This window comes from Rhinolophus hipposideros (genome assembly GCF_964194185.1).
Source record: "Rhinolophus hipposideros genome assembly, chromosome: 10".
NCBI classification, from domain to species: Eukaryota; Metazoa; Chordata; class Mammalia; order Chiroptera; family Rhinolophidae; genus Rhinolophus; species Rhinolophus hipposideros.
Window position 1 is genome coordinate 42,630,044 of NC_138056.1, and position 13,753 is coordinate 42,643,796.

Below are 13,753 nucleotides of genomic sequence, written 5' to 3' on the forward strand. Positions count from 1 at the left end.
AATGAGATTGGCCTGTTGAGAACTCCTCCCTGTTTTGAGAACACTGCCATGGTCAGATTTTGGTTATTTCAACTGAGTCAAATGAACTGGATGGCTTTTAATTGCTCTGAACAGTTTATAAAGGAATCATCTGTTCCCTAAAAGTAGGAAAGAACTCTGGTAGAGAACTCTTGAGTGAAATGATAAGTGCTATGAATAAAAATAAAGCAAGGTAAGGGGCACAATGAATGGGCCTGTTGTTTCAGATAAGGTGGTTAGGAAAGGTCTCTAAAATGAACAGACTCCACCATGAAACGAAGGAGCTAGCCATGCAAATGTCTGAGGAAAACGCATCCTAGGCAGAATAAGCAGAGGAGCCAAAGCCATGACAAGGGCTTGGCCTCTTCAAGGATCATCAAGGAAGCTAGTGTATCTAGAGTAAGTGATAGTATGGTAAGATATGAGAGGTAGTGAGGGGTTCGTTTATTTGGGACCTTAAAGGCAAAATTCAACAAAACCTGTATTTCTTTGTTATTTCTGTTCATCTTATATTTTGTTCCTTAATCATGTTTTATTCATTTTTATTTGGCTGCTCACGTAGTATTTCATTTGTTTGTTTGTTTTCAATAAAGGATTATGAATGTAAATTTTCTCTTGTTTTTTAAAAAGTACATCTTTACTTGCATTCTGTAAGGTTCATGGCCATAAGTTATATGGCCATCCCTAAGCTATAGGTAGTCTAGGGAATGGATTTTAATGAGCACATTGCTGCCCTAGACAAAATCAGGAACCTGTTAGTAAGGAAGGATGGGAGAATAAATATAAACTACTAGCAATATCATAAAAATCCTATGGGCCTGGAAGATTTTCTTGTAGATTTCCATCAACTCCACAGAAGCGGCCTGCCGCAGTTTATGCTGTAGACTTTTCCCAAAATCTTTCAAAGACTCACAAACCCCAAACAACCAACATCATAGAAATGCAAAGGATTTTAAGGAAATATTATGAACAATTATATGCCAGGAAATTGGACAACCTGGAAGAAAAGGGTAAATTCCTAGAAATATACAAGCTTCCAAGACTGAATCAGGAAGAAACAGAAAATCTGAACAGACTGATAATTTCTAATGAAATTGAATCAGTAATTTAAAACCTCCCAACAAAAGTCCTGGACCAAATGGCTTCACAGTCAGATTTTAACAAACTCAAGGAAGTTTGTTAAATTTTGACAAATTCAGTCAAGGAAGAATTAACATCTATCCTTGTGAAACTATTCCAAAAAGTTGAAGAGGAGGGAAGGCTCTCAAACTCATTTTATGAGACCAGTATTATGCTGATACCAAAACCAGAAAAAGACACTATAAAATAAGAGAATTGTAGGCCAATATCCCTGATGAACATAAATGCAAAAATCCTGAACAAAATATTAGAAACCTGAAATCAGCAATTCATTGAAAAGATCATACACCATGATCAAGTGAGATTTATTCCTGGGGTGCAAGTTAGGTTCAATATCCGCAAATCAATTAGCATGACATACCACATAAACAAAATGAAGGATAAAAATCATATGATCATATTAATACACGCAGAAAAAGCATTTGACAAAATCCAACATCTATTCATGATAAAAACTCTCAGCAAGGTGGGGTAGAGGGAACATACCTCAACATAATAAAAGCCATATATGACAAACACACAGCTAACATCATATTCGATGGTGAAAAACTGAAACATTTTCTTTAAGATCAGGAACAAGACAAGGATGTCCACTTTCACCACTTTCATTCAACATAATATTAGAAGTGCCAGCTAGCCACAGCAGTCAGACCAAAAGAAAGATATAAAAGGCATCCAAATTGGAGAGAAAGAAGTAAAACTGACAGTATTTGCAAATGACATAATTCTATATGTAGAGAAACCTAAATATTCAACCAAAAAAACTATTACAACTAATAAATGAATTTGGTAAAGTAGCAGGATAGAAATTAATATTCAGAAATAATTTGCATTTTTATACACCAATAACAAGCTATCAGAAAAAATAATTCAGAAAATAGTCCCATTTACAATTATATCAAAAAGGGTAAAATATCTAGGAATAAATTTAATCAAGGAGATAAAAGACCTATACTTGGAAAACTATAAGACATTGAGAGAGAGAGAAAAAAACAAAACTGAAGAAGGTTGAAATAAATGGAAAGCTATACCATGCTCATGGATATGAAGAATTAACATCATTAAAATGTCCATATTACCCAATCTAAAGATTCAGTACAATTCTTATCAAAATATCAATGCATTTTTCACAGAACAAGAACCAGTAATCCAAAAAATTATGTGGAGCCACAAAAGACCCCCAAATATCCTTAGCAATCTTGAGTAAGAAGAACAAAGTTTGAGGTATCATGCTATCTGATATCAAACTATACTACAAGGCTATAGTAATCAAAACAGCATGGTACTGGCATAAAAACAAACACAGTGGAACAGAATAGAGAGTCCATAATATACAGTGGGGTGAAGACAGTTTCTTCAACAAATAGTGTTTGGAAAACTGGGCAGATACATGCAAAAATATGAAACCAGACCACTTTCTTACACCGTATACAAAAATAAACTCAAAATGCATTAAAGACCTAAATGTAAGACCTGAAAATAGTATGGCACAAGACTCCTGGCAGAAAACATAAGCTTTTTGACATTGTTCTCAGCAATACTATTTTTTTGGATATGTCTCTCTAGGCAGGGGAAATGAAAGAAAAAATAAACAAATGGGACTACATCAAACTGAAAAGCTTTTGCATAGTGAAGAAGCCCATCACCAAAACAAAAACAACCTACTGAATGTGAGAAGATATTTGCCAGTGATGCAGCCAATAAGGGGTTAATATCCAAACTATACAATGGACTCATACAACCTAATATTAAAAAATCTTCTCTAAAAATAGGCAGAAGACCTGAACAGAAATTTCTCCAAAGAGGACATACAGATAGCCAATAGACATACTCAACATCACTAATTATCAGGTCAATGGAAATCAAAATCATAATGAGATATCACCTCGCACCTTTCAGAATGGCTATCATCAATAAATCAACAAACAACAAGTGTTGGCGAGGATGTGGAGAAAAGGGAACGCTTGTGCACTGTTGGTGGGATTGCAAATTGGTGCAGCCTCTATGGAAAACAACCAGCCAATAAGGGGTTAATATCCAAACCCCTTAGAGGCTGCACCATGGTTGTTTTCCATAGAGGTTTGGAGGTATGGAGGTTCCTCAAAAATTAAAACTAGAACTACCATATAATCCAGCAATCCCACTTCTTTGGTATTTATCCAAAGAAATCCAAAACATGAATTCAAAAAGATATATGTACCCTTATGTTCACTTCAGCATTATTTACAATAGCCAACATATGGAAGCAAGTTATATGTCCATTGATAGATAATTGGATAAATAAGATGTGGTACATATATACAGTGGAATGGTAATCATAAAACAGAATGAAATCTTAAGATTTGTGACAACATGGATAGACCTAGAGGGTGTTATGCTAGGTAAAATAAGTCAGACAGATAAAGGCAAATACTATATGATTTCGCTTATGTGTGGAATCTGAAAAACAGAATAAACTAACAAAAGAGAAACAAATTCATAGATGCAGAGAATTGATAATCACCAGATGGGAGTGTGTTTGGGGGTTGGTTGAAAAAAGTGAAAGGGATTAAGAAGTAGATTGCCAGTTATAAAAATAGTCACAGGGATATAAAATACAGCATAAGAAATATAGTCAATAATATTGTAATAACTGTATGGTGTTACATGGATACTAGACTTATTGGGGTGAGCACTTCATAAGGCATGTAAATGTCTAATCACTATATTGTACACCTGAAACTAACATAATATTGTATATCAATTGTAAGTGAAAAACAAAATAAATAAAAACAATAAAACCTTTGTCAAATGTTAAGTGCTGTCTAAATGTGAATTGCAATTTTGATTTCATGCTTTTTGGAATAAATTTCATCTTTAAATGACAGATCATCATTGTGAAGTACCAATAGCTTTGATAAATACTCAACTTTACAATTTCCAATCAGTTTTCCAAGGTGACGTAATAAATAATGTTTTTTGGCCCATAACTTCAGTTCCATTTCTGAATCTTGATATTACTTTATTTAGAAAAAAATTCTATTTCTGATTGTCAAAAAAAGGGAAAAAAAGGTGTATGAAAAGTACCCTGTAAACAGGTAGAAGGAAAAAAGAATGCAACTGATGCCAGTCAACACACACGCACACCCTACTTTTACAAATACTTGACCTTCTTTTTCAGCAAAATCTGTGACTATAAAATATACTTTTAAATATCTGAAGTAGTATGGCACAAAATCATAATAATGTACTCCCAGTTACTTCTGGAGGTTTCTCAAGGTATTCTCTTATATGTACTACAGAACACGTTCCTCCCTCCTTCCTCAGCTCAGATATTTCCAACTTGTCAGCGTACAGCTGCCAATAACTCTAGTTAGCTAGGCATACCTGTTCTACACTCAGGGAAAGATAGCACCCACTATTTGCTACTTTTGATATTTGAGTATAAAAATGAGGATACTTCTAATGTTGCCTTTGAACTTTTAGAATTAGGTAGTATTGTAAATTCAAATTATCTACTTCATTGTGAAGTGTATAATGTGAATTTTCTCTAGTAAGTAGTAGACCAGGTTTGAATTTTGAAATACAGTAATGTATGTTTTATACCATTATTTTTTTTTACCACAACCCACATTAAAAAATGCATTTTATAATGTGACCAAGTACACATGCATGCAAATGTTCTATACATATGTTATCTATATAATTAAAATAAAAGTGTTACAGAATTTGCCGAGGATCTATGCAAAATATTCTGATATTATCTACTCTATTTCATTTAAAAAAATTGATATCAACCCACCCAATGATTTCTTTAGACTGCTTTTCAGCAGTTTCATGGTTCTGAACAGAGGGTTGATTCTTTTGATTGTTAAGCAAATTAAATTTCTGGAGTTCAAGAATTCAATTTTGAGAGATGAGAATCTGATGGTTTTTAGAAATATGTCCTAATTTTGTTATAAATGTTAACATTTCATGTATAGGCAGGATGGTTTGGGTATTAGTTTCTAGTTTTTCTCTCATTTCTGGGAGGGTGATAGGATAAGAAAGAATTTTCTAAATGGTCATTTCTTTTCTTTCTGCAGCTCGCATGTGTGAATATAAGTCTAATGCATCATTCCCCTAAGGACCTCACCAATTGGAAGTTACAGATTTTGCCGTCAGCTTACCTTATGCTTTTTGATCTGGTTCTTTTCCTCAAACAGTGGAAACATCTTTCTTTCAAGTTGCTTTTGTTGCACAGTTAAGTGAATGGCTGATAGTGGCTTTGGTAAAATATCCAAAAAATGCTCCAACTGTTCATCTACTTCTGAGAAAGATGTACTTTGTTTATGTTCCTGTAAAACAAGGGTTTCTCCAATATCGGTGGTAGAAATGTCAGACTCATCAAGCATTGGTAGTTCAGACATTTCACGTTCACCAGAGAGAAAAAAAGAACAGCAAACCAGCCAAAATAATACCTCTGCAAAAGATGTGGTAAATATTGAAAGTTCTACTTTTCAACACAAATTGAAATCCTATTGATCTGTCTGTCTGTTTTTCTGCCAATACCATACTGTTTTGATTATTGTTACTCTGTAGTACAAACTGATGTCAGGGAGTGTGATACCTCCAGCATTGTTCTTTGTTCTTAGGATTGCTTTGGCTATTCAGGGTCTTTTGTGGTTCCATACAAATCTGATGATTTTTTGTTCTATTTCTTTAAAAAATGCCATTGGGATTTTGATGGGGATTGCATTAAATCTGTGTATTGCTTTGGGTAATATGGATAAAGAAAATGTGGTATATATACACAATGGAATACTATTCTGCCATAAGAAAAGGTGAAATAGTGCCGTTTGCAACAACATGGATGGATCTTGAGATTTTTATGCTAAGCGAAATAAGTCAGAAAAAGTCAAGAACCATATGGTTTCACTGATATGTGGGATATAAAACTGAAAATAACAAAGGAACAAGACAAACAAATAAAGAAACAAAAACTAATAGACACAGACAATAGTTTTGTGGTTACCAGAGGGTTAGTGGGGAGGAGGTGGTAGATGCGGGTAAAGGGGATCAAATATGTGGTAATGGAAAGAGAACTGACTCTGGGTGGTGAACACACGATATGATATATATAGGTGATGTATTACAGAAATGTACACCTGAAACCTATGTAACTTTATTAATCATTAAAGTTTGTTGTCACCCAAAGAACTTTAATTAAAAAAAAATCAAAAAACAAACAAAAATTCCATTCCCTAATCCCATCCCTAGTTTCATCCATATATCCCTTGAGCCCTTGTCAGCTAATTCATTGCCTTCTTAACTATTAAGGGAACATTTCTTTCTTACATAAGAGGTGAGCAAAGTTGGTTAGTAATTTCTTTAATGACATTTCCAACACTGCCCAAATTATTTTCCAGAATCTGAATAATTTGGAATGTTGTTCTAGCTTCCATTTTAAAATAGTTTACGTAGAAATGAGTAGGCTTTCTTTTTATTTTTTATTTTCAATTGCAGTTGACATACAGTATTATTTTATGTTAGTTTCAGGTGTACAGCATAGTGGTTAGACATTTATTTAATTTACAAAGTATACCCCCCGATTAGTCTAGTACCTTGCGCTATACATAGTTATTACATTATTATTGACTGTATTCCCTATGCTGTACTTTACATCCCCATGACTATTTCATAAGTACCAATTGGTACTTCTTAATCCCTTCCCCTTTTCCACCCACCCCCTCAACCTGTCTTCCATCCAGCAACCATCAGTTTATTCTCTGTATCCATGAGTCTGTTTCTGTTTTGTTTCTTTACTTTGTTCTTTAGATTCCACGTATAAGTGAGATCATATGGTATTTGTCTTTCTCTCTTTGACTTATTTCACTTAGCGTAATACCTTCCAGGTCCATCCATGTTATTGCAAATGGCAAGATTTCATTCTGTTCTATGGCCGAGTAATAATCATTGTATATATGTACCACGTCTTCTTTATCCAATCATCTATTGATGGGCACTTAGGGTACTTCAGTATCTTCACTCTTGCAAATAATGCTGCAGTGAACATAAGGGTGCATATACCTTTTCAAATTAGTGTTTTGGATTTCTTTGAATAAATACCCAGAAGTGGAATTGCTGGGTCATAAGGTAGTTCTATTTTTAATTTTTTGAGGAACCAGTGAACCATTTTTCATAGTGGCTGCCAGTTTGCAACCACCACAGTATATAGGGTTCTCTTTTCTCCACATCCTCTCCAGCACTTGTTTTTTGTTGATTTATCGATGACAGCCATTCTCATAGGTATGAGGTGCTAGCTCATTGTGGTGTTAATTTGCATTTCTCTGATGAGTACTGATGTTGAGCACTTTTCATATGTCTATTGCCCATCTGTATGTCCTCTTTGGAGAAATGTCTGTTCATGTCCTCTACCCATTTTTTAATTGAATTGTTACTTTTTTGGTGTTCAGTTGCATGAGTTCTTTGTAAATTTTGGTTATTAACCCCTTATCAGATGTATCATTCATGAATATCTTTTCCCATGAATATCTTTTCCCATTCAGTAGGTTGTCTGAATTAGTTTTCAAGCTGAATTAAATCTGAATTTGGGGACATTTTTTTTTCAACTGATGCAGAATGAGATTTATGGTTGTGGTTAAATCTAGGGTGGTTATTATTTAAGACAGTTCCTGGCTATGTAGATGGAATATCAAGTATACTTTACACAATCAATTTGTATTAGTTACAATCTATGACTACGTAGTTGGACTGGTTTGGATGTATGTATAGAGAAGAGACAATATGAAGATTCTACTTGATGTAGCACAGCTTTGGAGACAGAGAACACTAAGGTAAGAAAAGTTAGGTTCTCAGCCCGCAGGTTGTCACTTTTTCAAATTTTCTCCCTAAACTGTTTTTCCTGATTTGTATTACTGTGTAGTTATTGCCATATAGGTGTCTCGGAGTACGTTGCTAGTGAGTTCCTATGTTATTTCCATTTGACATATATTTTGTGAATGGCCAATAATTTTTATGTATAACTTAGTCAAGATGATTGTTATGTTTTGAAACAAGGATGACTGAGAAAGCTGTGAAGTTGCCTTCTCATGATTTTAAAGAATCATCGACTAAGTTCTGATTTATCTGTTGTTGCAGGTTACCATGTGTACACTTCCCTGGATTTAGGAGATTAGATTGAGTGACTTCTTAAGGTCTCTTTTAGCCTAATGAGCTAATAAATCATATAGCGTTTAGAAGACAATGAATTATCTTGTACACAGTAAATATCATAGCACACGTTAAAGGTTTGCCAGATTATCTAAATTAGGATTCTTATTTTGTCAACAAGTGTGTTATATCTTAACGTTACTTTTTCTTTTATTCTTTTTCGTCTAAGCCCTCAAGAATCTCAAATGTAGAGAGGAGGGCGTCTCAACAACAGTGGAGTCGAGGCAACTTTGCAGACGGAAAAGTTCCTCATATAAGGATGGACGATGGAGCTGCTATTGAGGTATACCGAAAGCAAAGTGAAGCTGCTAGGAACTTTCATGTTTCTTCTAAGTCAATGGTTAATGGCAAAAATGATTTAAAAATAAGTCTCTAAGGAAAAAAATGATTTAAAAATAAGACTCTATGGAAAGAAAGGAAAGCGGAAGTTTACCATTTTCTAGTATGTCAAAGTCTTTACTACAGAAAATGCAGACTAATTATTTTTTCTGTTCACAGAGGACCAAATGGCCTTTAATTAAAGTGGAGAGCATTATTATTAGATGAGAACCCTAGGGCAGTTGTAGAGTCTTTGTGTGGACCACTGTGAGATACAGAAAGAACCCAGATGACGTGAGATGGTTTGGCTGTTCACTTCCTTGTGAATGGTAGTGAGGACAGAATTTCCCTTATGGACTTACATTTTTCACAGGCTCTGATTAAGTGAATACCAATATTAGTCTTCCTAGGATTCTAATGATTACATTATTAATTAATACAATTAATACACAATTGTATGTTAATACAATTTTAGAAATTAAATGTGTTCTTTTAACATCAGTTTAAAGGAACCACAACAAGAACAATGGAAAGAAGAAAATTGTATTAACGTTAACTTAAAAAATTTGTTTTAAGAGATATTTGGCAATTTACTTAAAGTGATTAGAAAAACTTCCTAAGAAATTCTGATTTGAAAAGTAAGTTTAAATCTCTCCCTTCAAATTAAAGACCTGTATTTTGTAAAATCTACAAGTTTACTGAGTTTTAAATTTAGTCATAAGAGCTTTTATAAAATCAAAATGTGTTTGTTTTAAAAAACTAGGAAAATATAGAGTTAAAAAATGAAGAAAATAAAACTCATGAGCCAGATTTAACTAATTTTAATATTTATTACCTTCACTTCATTTTAATTCATGTATAAATCACCCTATTTTTCAGTTTTTTCCTGTTTTAAATTATGAAATATTCTAAATTTATACATATTTTTAAGAAATAACCTTAATGGGTATAGTTGAAGTTTCTCTTCCTCCATTAAATGGACAGGCTCATTTTAAAGATTTGAAACATTTCAGAAGAGTATAAAAAAGGAAGTTACAGTCATCCAAGATTCTACCACCCAGTGATAACCACTCAATATTTAGATGAAGATCTTTCCAGACATCAATATAAGCACCCGCCCCCCCCCCATACACGTTTCCATAATGGGATCGATCGTGCATGCTTTCACACTCTATACTATATCATGGACTTATGTGTCAATAAAATAGATCTATATTACTATTTTAATAGCATACTCTTAAAATTAATACAAACTAGAAGTCATTTTCTTGTTATTTTCACCACTGTATAACGATGTCAAAGTAGTTAGCTGATGAAAAAGATTAGTTTATGAAATAATAGTTGGGCAGTTAGGCTATTCCTCTACCCATTCCTCATTTAAAAAGTCCTAATTAAACAATATTAAAATACTGTGTCTAAGTTGTGGTTATATATATTTAGAGAGAAAATATATATAGTTTTCAATTAGTTTTATGCCTTTGTTCTCTCACAGGCGAATCTCAGAAGCCAGCTCCTTCATAATGTTTTCCCTTATTCTCCCAGTGTTTTAGCTCTGGTCTCTGTCCCAATGTAATTTTGCATTTCTTTTTAACTTAAGACTTTATGACTTAAGTAATAATCTTGTCTCTTGAGTAGATTACAAATTCTGAGAAAACAGGAATTATGTTTTATTCATCTTTGTAGCTCCCAAGATATATATCACAAGGAAATATCTAAGGAAAATCTAACATGTTGAAGCTGAACACTTCCTTCTTTCTTCCCTTTCCTTCCCTTTTCTCTCCTCCCTTCCCTTCTCTCTCTCTCCTTTTCTCTCCCTCCCTTTTTCCTTCCCTCCCTCCTCCATCTCTTTCTCTTTCCCTTTCCTTCTGTTTTTCCTTCTCTCTCTCTCTCTGTCTCTCTCTCTCTCTCTCTCTCTCTCTCTCTCTGTCTGTCTCTCTCTCTCTCTCTCTCTCTCTCTCTCTCTCTCTCTCTCTCTCTCTCTCGTTTGTCTCTCTTGTCTGTCTCTCTCTCTGTCTCTCTCTCTCTCTTGTTTTCTTCCTTCCTACCATCTTTTCTTCACTCCCTTCCCAGAAACTCTTGTTAATCTCATGGAATTGGTTTGGATCAGGGAGACTGACTCTCTTCAACCAAATTCACAGAAATGAAGTGTAAGTGGGTTACTTATTTGTGATTTTACAGTGCGAACCACACTGCTGGTGTTGGCAAGACCAGTGCATTCTGTCTTTGTAAGTAGAAGTTAAATGGTAAATGGAAGGATTCTTGGTTTGGCTAGTGTTAATATAGGTGGTTTTTATTTTCTTCTCTGTGTTGATTTACATTAAAATTTCTGTCACATACTGCTTTGTCTAAGACAAAAGAAATTTAAAAAGTGATTTTAATAGCAATTATGAAGATAAAGAGTTGCTTGATAAACAAGAAAGCAGGTGTTCAGTGGTTAATATGTGTTATCATATAGCTCTCAGAGTTTGGAGATAATTTTTGGTGTGAATGACCTTTATACACATACATATGTATGTACAAGTATGTACGAATACTCCATTCCTCCTTTTTCTTATGAAGATATTTCATTAATATTATAGTTTGTAAGAGATTCATTTCTATACTTTTGAGATTTTCCGTATTTCCCCATTAGGATTTTTATGGTTTTCCTCCAAAGGACTTTTAATCAAATTCATCAAAACTTATTTTTGTTTAATTAAGATGTGTTTATTAATATTAAAGCAAATATGTGGTGTCTTCTATTTGATATTACCCCAGAGCAGAATCTCTGTTCCCTGAGGTGGATATCTGTCAGTATTGTGTTCAATTTTAATACCTGATGAATGGCAGAGAAAGACAAAGGAACTCTTATTTTTTATCTAGGAAATCTATACTTTTGGAAGAGTATTGGGACAAGGGAGCTTTGGAATGGTCATTGAAGCGACAGACAAAGAAACAGAAACTAAGTGGGCCATTAAAAAAGTGAACAAGGAAAAGGTAAGTTTTATTATATTAGCGTTAGTACCCTGACGGCACAGTGCCAGGAGGCAACACAGTTTTTCACTTGAACACAACTGCCTCTGACCCTGTGGGCCAGGGTCTGCGCTGTTCCCCTGGAAAGGTGTGAGCATTTCTCCAGCCTTCTGGCTGAACTCGGGTAGACAAGTACAATCTGGAAAAGGCAAATGAAAGGGTAACTAACATAACCAATCTAACCAAATACAGGTAGAGTTTACCAGTGGGAGTTGAAGGTAAGGTCTGATTTTCAGTCTGTATAAATGTAGGGCTGTTGGCTAGAGATGTCTTTGGCCAGAAATGAGTCCTGGGACTCTGTCCTGATGTAGTTCTGCTATAATTTTCACCTGTTCTCTCCTTTCCTTTGGTTCCCTTTTCCTCGTTGTTAGCTTCTTCTGTCTATTCATCCTACCTGCTCTTTCAGTTTGAACCACTCTTTCCCCAACTATCTGCTATTTACTTGTATCCCCCATATTCCTCACTGCATTTCTTTTGGCTGGAGAATGACTTGTCTTCTCTTTTAATGAAGAGTCTAAGTCTAAAGCTTTTCCTTTATACCTGAGCATTTCATCAACTTTTTAAACATTTCTATGCCTGGGCTTAGGTTTGTGATGGTACGTTGTACATATACAAAATAAAATAGTAGGTTTTATGTATTCTTTAAAACAAACTATCACAAATTATATACCGTTTCTCCTTAAAGATCAATAGATTTATAAATCTTCATAAAGAGAGATCCAGAGCTTTTCTAGAAATCTTCAGAAGTTTAGAACCATGGTGCTACATGGGATATTATTTCCTTTGCCGCTTTAGTGTCAGGTAGGGTTAGGTTTTAGGGTTACATAGTCAAGATATCTGCTTGCAACTTTAGGAATTCATAATCTTGTACACACATGTTGATGCTGAGAGTTTACAGGACACTAAGGTAGTAAAATAAAATTACATAGGCAGTGTATGAATTGGACAATGTATTAGTGCATTACATACAAGTCCAGCCATTAGGGGAGGGAGTTTGGAACGAAATTGAGGTGGGTTTTAGGAGAAACAGTGGTAACTTCCCATAGCTAGTCTAGACAGAAGTTCACTCCTCACTGTCACTATTTCTCTTAACCCTCTAAGATAAGCTTAAAATGTGACTTTCATCCTACTTGGGTAGGGCATAGTGGGTGGGCAGTTTCCTAATCACTCCTGAGATGGTACTGATTAAAGGGGAAAGGTAATTGGAATCAGGGATGACTCCAGGTAAAATTTTAACTAGGGAAAGATTGCTGTATGATCAATCCCTTTGCAGTCCTTTAAGAACTATCATGTACTCTCCCAAACTTGGCTAGGTCAGTCTGGGGAAGGAGGAAGGGATAAGACCTTGTTATCCCTTTCAATGCTTATCTGCAGATAATGATGGTAATTTAGATATCAATCAGGGTGATGACTGGGGTGGTGGTAGTGGTGGTGAGGGTGGGAGAAGCCCTTCTAGAATTTCTTAGATGCCATTGTAGAAAGTCAGTTACTTACACCCTGATTGAAGGCCTTGTGTTCCCTGGGGTGTCCCTGCCTTTACCTTTTACTGTCAGGTATGGTGAAGGGTTACATGTAAGGAGATAAAGTTGGAGTGAGGTTGGTTGGAAGGCAACATCTGCATTTCTCTTTCTCGGTTAATTTTTGAGGCCTGGGACCAGAAAGTGATATAATGCAGGGCTAAGTGTAGAATCTCACTTCCTATTGTTTCTTTTGATATATACAAATATAATCAAAACAAAACAACAACAAAACAGAAAAACATTTTGTTTTTATCTTCTCTAACTGATTTCCTTGGAAAGTCGATTTTTGTTTTTATTAGGCTAACATCAAAGGGTCAACATGATTTTAACAGAAATGCCAAATACTATATTAAAAATCCTGAAACTAATAAAAAAAATCTGAATAATTTTGTGAGGGGACAGAGATCATACTGTGGTTAATTTATAGAAACAGTCTGAGAAATCAATGTAGTTTGAAGCCAAATTACACATAACTTAAAATTGGACAAAGGAAAGAAGGGTATAATTTAATTTTGTCATGCTATCTTTTGAAAAAGAAACTCGCAAGAAAATGT

The 13,753-nt window shown here is 34.6% G+C and overlaps 1 protein-coding gene across 6 annotated transcripts in view; it reads left to right on the forward strand.

The window, feature by feature from the left end:
- STK33 (serine/threonine kinase 33) overlaps window positions 1–13,753 on the forward strand; it is a 150,818-nt gene that overhangs the window by 77,167 nt on the left and 59,898 nt on the right. For 4 of the 6 annotated variants that reach the window (XM_081063331.1, XM_081063332.1, XM_081063333.1 and 1 more), the window contains 3 exons: window positions 5,223–5,613; window positions 8,519–8,632; window positions 11,530–11,643. In XM_081063331.1, the coding sequence (XP_080919457.1) occupies window positions 5,389–5,613; window positions 8,519–8,632; window positions 11,530–11,643 (453 nt within the window). In that variant the 5' untranslated portion in view covers window positions 5,223–5,388. The remainder of the gene's footprint in view (window positions 1–5,222; window positions 5,614–8,518; window positions 8,633–11,529; window positions 11,644–13,753) is intronic. The other 2 variants (XM_081063335.1, XM_081063336.1) reach the window with 1 other exon arrangement.